General features: G+C 40.1%; 3 protein-coding genes across 3 annotated transcripts; 1 reads left to right on the top strand and 2 right to left on the bottom strand.

Moving 5' to 3' along the window:
* Window positions 1–6,740: 6,740 nt before the first annotated feature.
* On the bottom strand, window positions 6,741–7,384 carry LOC129101414 (progonadoliberin-1-like). Its single transcript, XM_054611227.1, has 4 exons — window positions 7,374–7,384; window positions 7,138–7,276; window positions 6,916–7,014; window positions 6,741–6,782 (listed from the first exon to the last, which is right to left on the bottom strand). Exons 1-4 carry the CDS (start codon window positions 7,382–7,384, stop codon window positions 6,741–6,743), a joined length of 291 nt encoding a protein of 96 aa, XP_054467202.1.
* Window positions 7,385–7,711: 327 nt separating this feature from the next.
* On the bottom strand, window positions 7,712–12,847 carry kctd9a (potassium channel tetramerization domain containing 9a). The gene is made up of 12 exons (XM_054610959.1): window positions 12,696–12,847; window positions 12,120–12,241; window positions 11,986–12,029; window positions 11,795–11,891; window positions 11,571–11,629; window positions 11,335–11,463; window positions 11,161–11,228; window positions 10,966–11,061; window positions 10,726–10,875; window positions 10,183–10,288; window positions 9,966–10,099; window positions 7,712–9,276 (listed from the first exon to the last, which is right to left on the bottom strand). Exons 1-12 carry the CDS (start codon window positions 12,741–12,743, stop codon window positions 9,160–9,162), a joined length of 1,170 nt encoding a protein of 389 aa, XP_054466934.1. The 5' UTR covers window positions 12,744–12,847; the 3' UTR covers window positions 7,712–9,159.
* A 542-nt stretch (window positions 12,848–13,389) lies between these two features.
* On the top strand, window positions 13,390–15,444 carry ankrd39 (ankyrin repeat domain 39). The gene is made up of 4 exons (XM_054611486.1): window positions 13,390–13,803; window positions 13,961–14,064; window positions 14,155–14,358; window positions 14,457–15,444. The coding sequence occupies exons 1-4, from the start codon at window positions 13,710–13,712 to the stop codon at window positions 14,601–14,603; spliced, it is 549 nt and encodes a 182-aa protein (XP_054467461.1). The 5' UTR covers window positions 13,390–13,709; the 3' UTR covers window positions 14,604–15,444.
* The last annotated feature ends 1,264 nt before the right edge of the window (window positions 15,445–16,708 follow it).

The following is a 16,708-nucleotide window of genomic DNA, read 5'->3' as shown; positions in this document are numbered from 1 at the left end:
ATGAGTGGATATAAAGGGAGGAAGAGGAATGATTGAAATGGCGGAGAGGTAAAGAAAGGAAGACAAAGCCGAGGAAGCATAGACGAGAAAGGGAGGAAGATGACAAAGATGAAGGATGGATGTTAAAGGAAGAGATGGAGAGGTGAAGGAAGGAAGATGAGGGATAAATAAAAAGGGTAGCAAGAGTAGACAAGACAAGAAGGAAAGATGGTAAAAGCAACAAAGTTTAAGGAGAGGAAGGGTGAAGGGGAGAAGGAAGGAAGACAAGGAGATGATGAGTGGAGACGTAGAGAAAGCAAGATAAAAGAGGAAGGATGGATGGGTGAGGAAGCTAAGTGTACCAAGGGTTAAGGAAATGAAGATAAGGCGTTTTAAGAATCTATTAGGTAGAAATGCTAAGGGAAGGAAGGAGCAGGACTTTTAAGGAGCTAAAGAGTAGAGAAAGATAGAAAAGACAGAGGTAGACAAGGACGATGGAGGTAAAAAGTAGGCTTAAGTGGACAAAAGCGTGAAGAGGAAAATGAAAGACAGGAAGTGTGCATGGTTAAAGGGAAGAGGGTGAAGATGGGAAAATACCTCTCCATCTCCCATCCAAGGGTTAAGGACAAGTACAAGAAGAAAAGTAAAGAATAAACAGGGAGATGTACATGAAAGAAGATAAGAGAGAAGAAGATGAAGAAGAGGAAAGGTAAAGGAAAGCAGGCAAAGGAAGTTAAAATGGATGAAATGTGGATGGGAGAGCGAGGAGGATGAGAAGAAACGAAGAGACAATAGAGAAGTTAAGGAAGAAAGGAAGATAGAAGGAACAAGTATTGGGGAGGTAGAAGGGGGAGAGGTAAAGGAAGGCAGATGAAGCTGAGGAAGCGTAGATGGGAAAGGGAGGAAGCTGATGAGGAGGAATGATGGTTGTTAAAGGAAGGAAGATGATCGTTAAAAAGAACAGAGAAGTGCAGGACGGACCATTCAGAAAGGAAGAGTGGATGGAAGTAAATGATGAAGATGGAAGAAGGGCTGAGAGGTAAAGATAGAAAGTTGAAAAAATCAAAGAAGGAAAGGAGAGAAGATGACAAACACATGAATATGAAACAGCAAGGCTATAGGAAATATGGAGATGTAAAGGACAGGAAGAAGGAAGTGTGGAAAGGGAAAGACAAGGGAAAGGAAGCGAGAAGAGAAGGAAGACAGAATAGTTGAAGTAAAGATGGGAGAGGGCTCTACATCTGATGAAGGAAAGAAAGGGCAGTGAGGTAAAGGAAGGAAGTTAAAAGAGACAAAAGTTGGAAAGGAGGATGAAGATGGAGAGATAAGGAAGGTAAATTTAGAACAGAGGTAGGTTGGATAGAGATGGAGGGAGGTAAAATATAGTAGTAAAGAAGTTAAGATGTGGGATAGAAAGGATGGAGAATTTAAGGAAATAAGTTCAAAGACAAATAGCTGGATGGAAGGAGGAAGATAAAGTCAGAGAGAGAGAGGAAGGGTGGAGATGAAATGGAGAGAGATATAACCCTTTCTAGATGGAGGGCTGATGAAGAATACATGGACAGGTAATGGATGAAGATAAAAAGAAATTAAGAGGATTTAACCGTGTGAGATAAAGGAGAAGAAGGGTGGGTGGTAAATGGACAGAAGATGGGGTAAAGAGAAAGGAAAACAGGATAGGAAGGTTGGAGAGGAAATGAAAGACAGGGCGGAGGATGAAGTAGAAAGTGGAGAGGAAAGAACGTAAAATAAAGGAGAGGAAGGGCAGACATGAAAAGAAAAGGGGGATGAAGTAGAGGAAGGGTGGATGGGGGTCAGAGCCAGAGCAATATAGAGGTAAAATAAGGAAGATGAAAGGGAAAAGGAGAGACAGACTAAAGACAAGCTGGGGGAGGAAGTGAGGAAGGATGGAAAATATGTACAAGAGGAAGACGAGGAATACAAACAAGGAGGGAAAAGGCCTCCGTGCTCCCATCCAAGGGTGAAGTACATGTACAAGAAGGATGAGAGAAAGGAGGAGAGGTACATGACAGAGAAGGAAAGATGGTAAAAGGAATAAAGTTTAAGGAGAAAGGGTGAAGGGGAGAAGGACGGAAGACAAGGAGATGAGTGGAGAGGTAGTGAAAGCAAGATAAAAGAGGAAGGGTGGACGGGAGAGGAAGCTAGGGTTAAGGAAATAAAGAAAGGCCGTTGAAGAATATATAGGGTAAATGTTACGGAAAGGAAGCAGTAGGAAGTTTAAGGACATATGGAGTTGAAAGATATAAGACAGAAGTAGACGAGGAAGATGGACAGTAGAAAGTAGGCTTAACCCTCCCGTTGTCCTCACGCTGTATACAAGAACACGGCGACGGGTCACCTTGACCCGAGGACAAGGGGGGAGGTTCGGTCAGACCGGCGTTAAGGCGACGGCGGCGAAGGGTCCGCGGCGTTGGGTCACTTTGACCCGAGGACAAGGGGGGGAGAGGTTCGGTCAGACCGAGATGAGTGGAGAGGTAGTGAAAGCAAGATAAAAGAGGAAGGGTGGATGGGAGAGGAAGCTAGGGTTAAGGAAATAAAGAAAGGCCGTTGAAGAATATATAGGGTAAATGTTACGGAAAGGAAGCAGTAGGAAGTTTAAGGACATATGGAGTTGAAAGATATAAGACAGAAGTAGACGAGGAAGATGGACGGTAAAAAGTAGGCTTAACCCTCCCGTTGTCCTCACGCTGTATACAAGAACACGGCGACGGGTCACCTTGACCCGGTCACGGTCCGGCATGAAGGCGACGGCGGCGAAGGATCCGCTGCGTTGGGTCACTTTGACCCGAGGACAAGGGGGGAGAGGTTCGGTCAGACCGGCCTGACGACGGCGGCGGGTCACTTTGACCCGAGGACAAGGGGGGTCAAATCTGTTTGCGGTCACAAGTACTCTGTGTGTTCCAAGACCCGACTACCGTATTATTTAGTATGCCAGAAAACAATTTAGTTATCCCAACATAACATAGTCAATACATAGTCAAATGCCCCAAAAATACCAAGATGTCCTACTGCATCTGGTCGCATTTTGCAGTGTGCCATCCAGCATGCTCTTCTAGTTTTTCTGACAGTCAATCCTCTGGGCAGTGATATATGAGCATGCAACAGTACGTACTATGTGAGAGTAGCTCTGGAACATCTCTGAAAACGTTGCTGCAAATTGTCAGACAGGCGTGATTTGAATAAACTGACCATATTTTGGGAATCCAAACGGTAACTTTCTTGCATGAAAGCAAATTAAAACATATTAAAGCTTTTAGCCGGGCTCAAAATCTCACAAGACTGTGAATATGTTCAGTAGACTCACATCTGTTATTCAAAGATCCACATACTATGTGTGAATACGCTACATACTTTGTGTCGTAATTAATAGTATGCTGTGAAATAGAGCTATGAGGTAAACCAATCAAAAACCTCTAGGTGGATTTTAAGTATTGAATTCATTTATATTAATATTTATATTCTTATTGTTGTAAGATATTACAATTTTATTCTTCTGGCAACTTTTCACCAAAGCACAGGAAATTACTATTGTAAGTTGCCTTGTACCTGACACAATTTTTTTATTTCAAATCTGATCTTGCGTTATAGAATAAATATTGTCTTGTCATCATTATTAATAACATCTCTTTCAATGCTTTCACTGGTGAAAATATCCAGATTATTTACTTAAGTAAAAGGTGCAATACAACAATGTTAAAAATACGCATTACTTGTATTTAAAGGTCCTGTAAGAATTAAATATATGTTTTACCAGCAAATTGTAAAAACTTAAGATATTCAGAAAGAATGGTCTGTCTATGTCTATGTTTTATTATGATATAGTATTAAATCCTGAAACATTAACATGTAGCATGCAGCAATTTAATATTCTTGCTGGCCCCGGTGTAACTACTTTATATACTGTGGGTAGTTTCATGTACTGTACAAATTTGTCAGGAGTAAAGTTTAGGTTAAACAGGCCCTATTATGCTATTTTCCGGGTGCATATTTTTATCTTAAGTTACAACTACAACATGTTTACATGCGTTAATGCTCATAATCCATCTTTTTTTTCTTACTTGACTGTCCTGCAGCATCTCTTCTCACCCTCTCTCTGAAACGCTCCGTTGTAGCGCATGCTCCTCCCTCCAGAAAGCAAAGTCTGCTCTGATTGGTCAGCTAGCCTGCTCTCTTGAGATTGGTCAACGTTTCACATTTCAAAAAACTTTTCCTCCGGAGCTCCAGCTCTGTCTCTCTCTTTTGTTGTTTGAGGGCAGGCCAAACTAGCCGGAGAGTTTTACGTCACTTCTGTAACATTGTGACCTCATGAAGTTACGGAAGTGAAGGAGAGAATTCAATGGAGCCGTTTCAGGAGCTCAGGAGCAGTGTTTCTGAGGGGGAGGGTAACTCCTTTTAGGCTTGGACTTCAGGGTTAACACTCTACGGACCTTTTACCTGTACAAAAATATATATAACACACTAATGAAGAGGAAAAAAGTGGAAAAGCATAATAGGGCCACTTTAAAGCTTTTAGCCGGGCTCAAAAATCTCAGAAGTCTGACGGCAAGTCTCACGGCGAACAGACGCTAAGCTTACATCTGTTACTCAAAGATCCACAAACTATGTGTGAATACGCTACATACTTTGTGTCGTAATTAATAGTATGCTGTGAAATAAAGCTATGATGTAAACCAATCAAAAACATCTATGTGAATTTAAAGTATTGAATTAATTTATATTAATATTTATACTCTTTTTGTTGCAAGATATTACAAAATCTTTCTTCTGGCAACTTTCCACCAAAGCACAGGAAATTACTATTGTAAGTTGCCCTGTACCTGACACAATTTTTTAATTTCAAGTCTGATCTTGCGTTATAGAATAAATATTGTATTCATCATTATTAATAGGACACTGAGCACACACTGATGTGTGTGCTCAGTTATCTGACACTCTGTGACATGTGCAGAGGGGTCAGCATATCTTCAAAGATGGCTCCTTTTACATTGGAGCCTCTTAGGTTGGCTTCTTGTAGATCGCAGCCGGACAGGTCACAGTTCTGCAAAAATAATTAATGGTATGTTTTACTAGCAAATTGTAAAAAGTTAAGATATGCAGAAAAATCTACATATCTATGTCTATGTTTTATTATGATATAGTATTAAATCCTGAAACATTAACATGTGAAATGCAGCAATTTAATATTGTTGCTGACCTCGGTGTAACTACTTTATATACTGTGGGTAGTTTCATGTACTGTACAAATTTGTCAGGAGTAAAGTTAATGCTAAACTATGGCGCAGTTTTGTGAAAAATTGCTTGAGATAAACATTGAATTAATTGCATGAAAATCAGTAGGAATTGCAATAAAAAGTGCAACGGCTTGATTGAAACCGATATGAATTTGTTTTTTCCAGACAAACTTGTAACAGTACAATCAACTTTTAGGAAATGTATCAGTAAAAGCAACATGAAGTCATTCTATGTTAATCAAATAACTAATTATCTGTGTATTATTGAGTTGTAAGCAGCTACTGACACAGACTGACTGCCTGGATAAGAAATAATATCAGTTATAATAGCTTCAACTTTGACACTTGATTAACTAGTATTGTAACATTCACATGGTTTCTAGGAAAATAATATAATTTGTTAAAACGTCAGACAAAATATAAAGAAACAAAAGTATTGAGTTGGCCTAGATAAGCACAGTTTTTCTGAACATGTTTGTAATAATAATGTTTACCTTGGTCAATCAAATGGCACCGTCTCTTCTTCTGTGTTTGCTCTCCATGTCAGCTGAACACAGATATTGTTGAGTGTGAAGAACCAGATGGCGGAAGTTGGCTGGTTGTGAATTTGCCGCTGAAGACAAGTGTTTCTCCGTCCAGGCTCTGTGTAGAAGTGAGTGATCTGTGTAGAATCCTAGTCCAGTATTGTGGACCGGTTGGTTCTAGAACTGATGCATCATTATAGATGTCATAATGAGCGGAACACTCATGACATAATCATGGAACCCTGTGATTCTCTGTGACACTGCAGGGAAAAAACACCCTTTTTTAAGCAGAGGATGAATTAAATTGTACTGCTGTTTGAAGCAGAGGGACCAAGTAACTGTTTAGCAAGTCAAAAGTAAAGTCATGTCACTCCATTCATGACAGACACGTCCCAAATCATTTCCCAAGTCTTAAACTTTTGGTGTTGATGTATCAGGGGATTGCACCAAGGTCTCTCACCCACTTGATGTTACAGCTGGTGTATTCACAAGCTCTTCAACCATGCATGAAAAACAGCCTTTTGCTCTCTAACAATGCAAAAAAAGACTCAAACAAATGTATATATTTCACACTAAGCCTTGCCAAACCCCAAATCCTGTTACATGTTGTGCGTCACCTTCACTTATTTAAAATCCAAGGTCCAGCAGCCACATCATTTAACTTTTTTGTGAATTTAAGAAAAACGTATCACCCGTATAACAATTTTATAACAAGCTACTCTATTATGTTTAGTTTTGAAATTATTCATCATGAATTTGGTAACTGCTGGTACATAAATCAGAATCATGTTAGGAATTAAAATCCTTATTTTTATTTTTATGAATTAAGTTGTTGAGACATTTAGAGGTAGAGCAGTAGCCTTATAGTAAAGTAGAAGAGTGTAGCTTGCGTCTGTGATTTGGAAATATATAATGTCGAGCAACAACCACAACAATGGTGATATGCTTATATAATATTTATTGTAGATTCAAATATACATCATCTTTAGTAGGTTATGTGTCCATTTTCCCTGTCGGTGATACTGCCCTAAGAGAGAAGAAGAGATTAATTCTGTGAGAATAACTTCAAACTTTCTAAGAACCATGAGGTGATACATGGTAATGATACTGTAGTCGTCAACAGAAAAAAATAAACAGAATTACAAATGAGCAAAACTTACAAGAAATCCTTTCGATCTGTAGATTTTGGCAATAGGTGATTCCTCTGCACAACCCAAAACACTGCAGGGAGTTTCCACCTGTGGAAACGCCTCGACTAGCTGTTGAAGAAAGAAAACATCACAATGAATATGTGCCAAAGGATAAACACAAACAGGGGGAAACCGATGTTGAGGAAACATTTGAGTAGCCATGAGACTGATAAATAATGACATAACCTTTACATTGCCCAGTGTGTCTGAAAGCCTGTCCAGATCCCTCTTCCCTCCTGGGTTCAGTCCATATGACCAGTGCTGACAGCAGCCCTGAGGCAATACTGCCCCCACCAGTAGCAGCCACAATGCCAAGGTTTTTGTCGCCATTCTGATGGGGGGGGAAAGATTGCACATATCGTATAAGCATATTATGTTTTTAACATATACTTTTAGTTTAACCCACAAACACTGTCATAGTTTCTTACCTTCTGTTCATGAGGCTTCTCTGATTTGTTCTTGTCTGCTGTTCTTTTTGAATCCTTCTGCACACAATATTTTCCAAGGTTTATATAAACCTATGCTCCCCGCACCCCCTTTTTTAGCCCGTCACTTCACAACAGGGGGTCACAAAGTGGGATTAAGCAACACTTATAGGCGACTTCCAGAGTTTACAAGATTACAATTGGTGTGTTAGTTATATAGTACGACCATTTTCAGCTATTTCCTGTCTGACCCTTTTATGACACATTTTGATTGTACGAAACACGAGCTCATTCAAAACTAAGACAAAAAAAAAATGTGATGACAAAGTTTTTTTCTTCTTCATAGCAGTTTATTTATAACAGTCATTCATGGAAATATATTTCCACGGTCGAGTGCAATAATCATAGATGGGGAGCCCTACACCACTCTGTCTCAAACACAAACCAACCATTGCCCCATATTGCATTCAGTGAGATGTATTAAAATAAATAACCATAGCTCTTCCATTGATTTTCACGCTCAAGGTGAAATACACAATATGATTGCCTTCATCATTCATTCTCACAGGCTGGGTACCTACTATTGAACTGAGTGAATAGTATTGCATCAGAGCAGCTTTGAGCTACAGCTAGAGAAACTTCTCTAGTCAGAGACGAATTTAGCTCTTCACACATGCAACGTGACATCCTTGACAACCTCTAATAATGCATGTTTTGGAAGTTTTGGAAACATTGGATTTGATTTTCATTAAGATTACAAGCACCAAACATTTTTGGTGAAAAAGTGTAACATGTATACAATTTAACATATACTTGTGCAAATAAGTTCAAAGCATGATTAAGTGATATAAATCCATACATGGAACATGTTTCCAGGCGAACCCACACTAACAACATCAACATGTAAAAATGTCATTCTGTTAAAGCACACCAAGTTTTCTCCGAATGGGAAACTTAAGAGTAACAAGTGTCATACATAAACATTACAATAAGAAGTCGAATGCATGCAATTTGTGGATCACTCGCACACCGGATTAAAAAAAGAGGTAGATTCACAGAACGCAAGACAAGGGAAAGCTTTTTAAGAAACAATATTTAAAAGTAGGAAAGAAGAAACCTCACAGCTGTAAATAATGTATTGCATACCCAAGCTGTGTTTAAAACTAGCCTGACGTATAGTTTAACGGTGAACCAACAGCACCCTTAGCCTTTGAGACTGTGCTATTGTTATGGCTTTGGCTTGCATTGCTTCCTTTGTAATATGTCAATTCCAGCAAAATTCGGTTACATACTTAAACAGGAATATATATAACGACACAGTTATTGGTGAGCGACACCCTCTATTTCTGCTACAGCAGCATTCAGTGAAGCTCAGCACTCCGATCTTCACTGCACACAGATAATGTGATTTTGACTCTCGCTAACACGTCAAGTAACATAAAGTGAATATAAATTATGTTGAACATTAAACGAGTATAGTCGTTGGATTGCATCCAGAACACGTCTACATACACAAGGAACATTATTTGGTTTTGGTGATAAATGCAGCTGAACATTTTAAAAACATCCTACCGTACAAACATATATAGACAACCCTGAATAAATTCTAGTGCAAGATATTTAAAGCTAACATAATGTAGGTGGAATGCCAGGGATGTGCATATAACTACCTGTGCTGCAGACAGGTAAAGAGTGAGAGTAGGGGAATATACTGGAGGAGAGGGTTGAAGGAAAGAGCAATAAAGAGGCCAGCTTTGGCCTCACACTGGACACTGATGTGTGTGCTCAGTTATCTGACACTCTGTGACATGTGCAGAGGGGTCAGCATCTCTTCAAAGATGGCTCCTTTTACATTGGAGCCTCTTAGGTTGGCTTCTTGTAGATCGCAGCCGGACAGGTCACAGTTCTGCAAAAAGGAAGCAGACGCAAAACAAAAAAGGAATATTAGATGGCTTAGGTAAAAAACCTGCAATGTAACTGGAGAACTGTGTTTGTGTATTATAGATGTTTTACAGGGGCAGGTTGGAAAACATACTAACATATGGTGACATCTGTCATTTTTAATCATTGTAGTTTATGCCCCAAAATATACATATTTCCCAAAGGTTAAATTCACATATTTAGATTGCTTGTTTTGTCCAACCAACAGCCTGAGAACCAAAGTTTTTGTTGCTATAGTCTAGTCCTGTTACTTTTTGTAAGCCTCCAAAGGCTCGTGTAAACCTTGAACATTTACAGTCAACATGTTATGTTATCCCCCAGGAAAAAGAATCAGTGAAGCCTCCCAATTTAATATATACATTGATTATCACATGCACACTTCAGGTTGAAAACGCTAGTCCTCTACAAATCAAACTGATACCTCCAACACTTTAATTCACTTGCAAAATAAGCCTAAAACATAAAAACCTAATGCAGAAAAAAGCATTACATTTCAACAAAGATACAAAAAAAAAATTGAATTAATTGTATCCATTGTACTAACTGCTTGTTTATGTTCCTTTTTACCCCCTAGATAGCAGCTGTAAATAAGATTACCAGCTGAGGTCAACGTGAGTGTTTTCAGAGATAATCCCATCTGATGGCCTAACTCACCTCCAGGTCAGTTCCTGCCAAAGTGGCTCCCCGCAGGTTGCAGTTCTTCAGCTTTGCATTTTTCAGAGTGGCCACACGCAGGTTGATTCCGGTCATTTGGCTTCCTTCCATGTCAACACCTTTCAGGTTAGCGCCTGGTTATAAAAAACATTTGGTTAAAACATGACTATATTTGTTTAACTGCTATATACTTTGTTTAAGAGTTGTGATGGTTTACCTTCCAGGTTGGCCTTCAGTCCAGATGGATCTTCAAAATTGCATCCTTTGAGAGAAGCTCCCTCCGCATTGGAACAGAGCATCTTCACCCCTTGTAGGTTAGCACCCTTCAAAAGACAACACAGATCAGAAGCATTCATAATGTTAATGTAAGTTCAGGTTGAGTTACGCCCTACAAGGAATGTATGTTTAGTTACCAGACCGAGGAAAAAAACAGTCTGCTCATTGTTCTTTTATTGAGGTGAATGTGAGAGTAGGTGTTTGAGAACAGAAGGGTCCTTTCTCCATACAACTGAGGGGGCAGTAAGTGTGAAGTGGCTAAAACCAAAGAAACTCAAGTCCATTGTTCAACAGCAGGAAGGCCAACAAATAAAAATAAAATAAAAAATCACAAAAATGACACACAACTTCCACAGAATTAGAAAATGTTTGTTTCCTCACATAAGAGACTTTTGAGAACATTCTGCACATAGTGTGTCTCTGTTAATACTTTATGTGCACGTGGATCATTAAGTGCTGACAAGAAGAGAGTTTTAAGACTTACATCCAGGTTGGCTCCAGAGAGATCAGCCCGCTCCAGATTGGAACAGCACAGGTTGGCATGTGTCAGGTTGCAGCGGCTGAGATTAGCCATCTTGAAATTGATGTAGCGCAAATCAAGTCGTGACAGATCGGCACCACTGAAATTAAGACCCTAAAAAAACATTGAGAGTGATGACGTCAAATATTGACTTGAAACGGTGAAATGAAGGGGTGAATGAACACATTTTAAATGTAGCTGTACCTGACAGCGAAGTTCTGACTTGGTGGGGGTTGCCAGAAGAAAACGAACAAACTCCTTGCGGGAAATGGGAGAGTGGTCCTCTGGTGGCTGTGTGTTCTGTTTTGAAAGGAAGCATAATGTGGTAAGTCACGATGCATTCAAGGGAGTGATTGCATTTCCAAATTACAACTATTTACTTTCCACACTTCATATTACCTTGATTGCTACTTCCAGCTGTTCAGCAAGCTGCTCAATTCCAAAGAACCGAGCCTCCTCGAGGACACCTGGAAGACATTTAGCACAAATTCTATAAGGAAATTTAATTAATTAACCCTCCTCGGATTGATTCCGGTAGACTCCGAAATATCGGGGTTTCATCAGACAGCTTACCTCGTATATTTATGCCTTCATTGATAATGAGCTGACCATGTCTCAAGTAGTTGAGAATAGGCTCGAAGTATTCAGGGCTGCGGTCGATTAGGTAAGCCCCATGCTCGTCTTGCGTGTTCCCCCACACATCTGGATCAAACACAGAGGTCGAGAAAACACATTTTAAAGGATGCTTCACATTTAACCAAAAGGAAATGATTACTGACTGGCTAGTCGGCCGATTAGCCATAACTTACCTTTTTCTCGAAACATATGAGCAAGCATACTCTCTGGCTCCTTGCTGACCAAGGTACTCCTGAACACAAAATAGACACATTCAACAAAAAAAGACAATGAATGGAAATGGAAATGTAACTGTAACGAAAGAAAAACAAATATAAATGCACACTGTGGTACAGCAATCAGACGTATTTTATAATGAGTTTATTACTAGTGAAATCAGCATTAACAACAAAGATACCTGGTGGTGGTGAAGAGACGACCACCAATGTTAAGGGTCAGCCAGTCAGAGTGTGCTCCCTGCTGATCAGATGTAACCTTGGGTTCATTTTGAGGGTCTGTGATGTAACAAAGGAGAAGAAGATGACTGAGTGTCCAGTGACTGAGACCATATTTAACCTGACAATGGATGAGACTCCCTGCAGCACTCACCAACAAACGGGTCTCCTTCTGACACATACAGCACGTCGTCATCTCTGTTATAGAAACAGACAAGTCACAGATTAAGATGGTTATGCTCATAATGCGATCAAGCTTTACATGTATTTTAATCATGATGATCTTACCTTATGAGAGCAATGTCATCTATGAGACCACCCTTTCCATTGTATACAGAGGCAGCTTTGATTCCTAACTTACTGCTTGCTACAGATAGTAAGTCGGCCAAGGTCCCATATACTGCTACAACCTAAAAAAGACATGTTTAAAAAGCATTTGGTTGTTAGGGATGTAAGTGTTAAAGGAAATAGGTTCCTCCTGACTAATAAGATAAGATAAAAATAATCCTTTATTAGTCCCGCAGTGGGGGAAATGTACAGGATTACAGCAGCATAGAGGAGACATACTTAAAAAAAAATGAAATGAAATATTATATATACAGACAGAAACTATTATAACTACTGTAATGCACAGTGTATTAGTGTCGATGAATGTGTCGCAGTTAGGTTGATCTAACAGTTACATTTATCAAAGAATGTCATGCAGACCCACGTGTGCCTTGGCTTCATATGAACAGTGTTGATAGCAGGTACACTTTACTATAGTCCACAGCTGTGATCACACACATGTATGTTCAGGGGGAAAAGCCAGTCATTCTGCGGCCCAAGCACTGAAGTAAACAGCCCCACAGAGTTGTTACCCACCTTGCCATCTTTAGATGTCCCGTTAACAAACAGGGTGACTCTTCTCATTCTTTAGGCGCTTTGGTTGTAAGTGCTTTGTTACAACTTTCAAGAACAATGTGGTTTTGCAGATTCAACCTGGCTAAAGACAGCTAGCTGCATCAGACAACAACACGAGACAAAGGATGCCTTCAAAGGCTATCGGAAAAACAGGTAACGTCACGGACAATACGCCCAAGTAAGGGTAGGGTCTGGCTTGAATTGTAATATCTCACCCTTATTTAAAGATACAGTTTCAAGTAAGTATTTACTAGCAGCGTTTCACATACTTACATTGTACTAGGGCATTAAAGGGGACCTAAAATATAAGTTATATAGGCGTAATACATCACTAACAAAATTGATGAGTAGTTTTATTGGTGATATTTACAGGCAATTTAAATTTTCCTTTGCACCAGTGAAAATATTCGCTTTTCATTATTATTATGCTGCCACAGTACAAAGGAAGGCTGTGTAATTGTCCCCCGCTTGTCCAAAACAAATCTGTGACGCAAACCGGGACAAGACCTTGACAAAACGAGCAAATCACAGAGTACTTGAAGGAAGCCTTCTTACTACAGCTCTGCAATTGGTCGGAGTGTTTACACGTGACATAGAGACGCTTGTTTTATGCATCGGGGTGCCTGGTTTCAAAGTGTAGCCACCTATAGTAGACCTCCTGAGTATTTTTTCGTTTTGTATACAACAAATAGTAGCCATTTGCGTTGTTTCAACTCGTTTCTGACTCATAACATTGTTTTTTATTCGGTTAAATAATCGTTTATTGATGTTATTTTGGGGAGTGTGTGTTTCTAAGATACGCCTGGTGGTGATAGTAATGCACCACTAAGTTATCAACGATAGACGAAGAAAAAACACGGAACTGTCCAACAGCATGATGCCTGTAACCTATGCATATACCTCAAAAAACAGTGTCTAGCTTCAGTTTACAATCAGTCTGCAGCTATTTCTATCCTGCATGCGGCAAATAATACAATGGCGTCTGATAGACACCCTTGTTCCTGTTGCTCCAATCCAGTCTCCTCTCCCAGTGTTTACCAGACTTTGAGTGAAATGGAATTTGAACGAGGTTTGCATTCAACTGTAAACCACACAGTTCTGATAGAGTGAAATTATATACAACATATATTAAATTGACTGCTTTCACCTTTTGATTAAAGGGCTTGGCTAACAACTATTTGACTGATCTGTCTAAGAAGTTTGTTGTTTGTCATTCTTCTATGCAGGTATCTGGTCTGCTGCAATGGATGGGGACTTGGAGAGGGTCAAGTTCTTGGTGCATAAGGGCACTGACCCTAACCTGAGAGACTCAGCTGGATACACAGCTCTGGTGAGTTTGCTGGGAGGATGTTTTGCTGTAATTGCTGCAGTGGCCCCATGTATCTAAATTCCTGCATCATATTTGTGTATTTTTTCTCAGCACTATGCAAGCCGCAGTGGTCATCACGCTGTATGCAAGTTTCTTCTTGAGAATGGTGCTTGTGCATCTCCCCAGACGTCAGGCGGTGCCACACCACTCCATCGATCAGCTTACTGCGGCCGCCTCGATGTGATCAGACTCCTGCTGCACCACAGAGCAGATCCAATGATCTGTGATGACGATGGTGCATCCCCTTTACATAAGGTACAGAGCTGCCAACAATAATAAAAGCATGCCAGAGATAGTTTGATGAATCATTTAACCAGTGCCTGTATTTGTTGCTCTGTTGAATGCTTGAGCAGGCTGCAGAGCAGGGTCATGCAGAGGTGTGTGAGCTGCTTCTGGAGCACTGTCCAGCACTCTGCAGCCAGGTGAACAAGAGGCTCCAGCTTCCCTTCCAGCTGGCACCGCAGCAAGATCTGCAGGAGCTGTTAAAACCTCCTCGGTGACGACAGACACACTGTGTCTGGGCTACGCTGAGGTCATATAATTAACATGAGCTAAAACCTACTGGGTGAGGTTCGCTTCAGTCTCATCCTGACCTGGATTTGTTACATCTGGCTACACCTTTTTCATTTGAACATCAGCAAAGAGCCACAGAACAAAACTGGGAGGACACAACATTACATTTTCTATCTTCATACCATGAACATCATCCTGTTTTTGATTTCTTTTTTACTGCATGTGTAATATTTACACCTCCTAGTTTTAAATTGTAGAAACTCGTAAAACCTGTTAAATAACACCAGCATCCAGAGTCTGTTGCTGCTTCACTCTTATCAGGTAGTTGTCAAATTATTAATAATTCTGTTTACACACATCAGCCTTTGTGTTATGAAGAGCAAGTTAAGGCAGAGGTATATAGTTTAAGTCTGAGGGCTGAGTGGGGATGAGGAAACAGACAGATGTTATTGACCAGTCGGAAGAATCAAATGAATACCCCCACATCACCAGATGGTGCGGTGCACTGATCTTTAATGTGGATTTTTCACCTTGGAATTAGCCTGACATACATATTTCTAAGTTCAATACAAGAGAAGAGCAGGAGAACAACGTAGCTACTGACAGGACAGACGGGATCAAAAGTCCAGTTTAAAAGGCACAAAGTCTTGTTATGAGTACTGAAATTTCTCTTTGAAATACTGCACTTAAACCCACAATGTGTAGCATTTAAACTGTATTTGAGCTGTGCCCTACAAGCACCTGCGTTTGCTCTCCCTGCAGAATTAAGGATGGTTTTCTTTGAACATGCGGCATGTTTGACAAAGAAGTTTGTATTAAAACTGGAGCCCAACATTTTTTAGCCTGTGTTTTTTTTATCTGTACAACTCTCTCTGGCAATTTTTTGTGAAGGGATCATTGCTGGGCTTTTCCTGTGGCAGCAGGGGGAGCTATTGTCTTAAACGTAGCATGTTGTTTGTTCCAGGACACCGAGTGAATTAGCTGGCAGCTCACACACAGTGACCTCATCCGATCCTTCCAGGACACTGTTGGAAAACTAAACAGGGTAACTGTTACAAAGAGAGAAAAGCATCAGTGTGACTGTTGCAGCTGATAGTGAGACATCATGGAAGGACACCACTGTTTAACGGTATAATTATGTTTATTGCCCAGTGGGTTGTTTACTGATGAAGAGGGGGTTTTTCTTTATCTAAACTGTTGAATTCCAGTTCATTTTCACACATTGGCATCTTTACACATAAGTTAAAAATTTGACATGGTCTTTAGGAACACTCAAGCTCAGCCTACATATTTTGCTCGTGACCCGTTGCTAGCAGCATGCTTCAGCTGCTTCTACAGTACTACATTTATGTTGCTGAGTATTTCAGCAAATATTTGGCATATCCTGCTTCTGGTTTAAATTATTCACACTCTTCTACTGTGAGAAAATACGCAGCATATTTTTTGTTGAAGTAATGATCTCAGCCTCACAACTGTCCACCAACCTGGAACTGCGGTTGCTAGTCTGTTTTTCCTGTGGTTATTGATACATCCCTGTGTATTATAGTGACCTATAATGGCAGATTAAGAAAAAATAAATAGTAGTTTCACCAAACTGCCTGGCTGAAATATCTTTCAAACTTTTTTCTTTTTAAGGATTAGCAGTTGTTAGCGTTTGTCTTGTCACTCCGGCTGAGATAGCACAAACTATCTTTAGTTATCGAAGGCAGGACACTTAACTGAGTGCTTTTTTTAAAACCAGTATTTTTATGCAAAGTGAACAAAGGATGGAAGCCTAGGGGTGAATAAAGGATGTTGATATTTCCATATCTACTGAAACAGATGGAAATACTTTCAAATATTGTCTCATATACTTACTTATTCAAAACATGTTCAATAAGTAACATATGCACATACAAGAAGTAGATCCCCTTAGCCTTTCACAGATGTGCACTGTTTGTACTGTACTTCTTCTGCGCTCCTACAGTCGCCACAAATACGACCCTGCGACAGAAACCTCTCCCTGAATTCTGAGGAACTTTCATTGGGTCTGCTGGTGGGCGGTGTTTCTAAACTACCTTCAAACCACATCCAGTGCCGTGACTGGAGGGGT

The sequence above is a fragment of the Anoplopoma fimbria genome, chromosome 13 (genome assembly GCF_027596085.1).
Source record: "Anoplopoma fimbria isolate UVic2021 breed Golden Eagle Sablefish chromosome 13, Afim_UVic_2022, whole genome shotgun sequence".
In the NCBI taxonomy this organism is placed as follows: domain Eukaryota; kingdom Metazoa; phylum Chordata; class Actinopteri; order Perciformes; family Anoplopomatidae; genus Anoplopoma; species Anoplopoma fimbria.
Note: the sequence above shows the minus strand (reverse complement) of the source record. Positions and strands in the feature narration are given on the sequence as shown.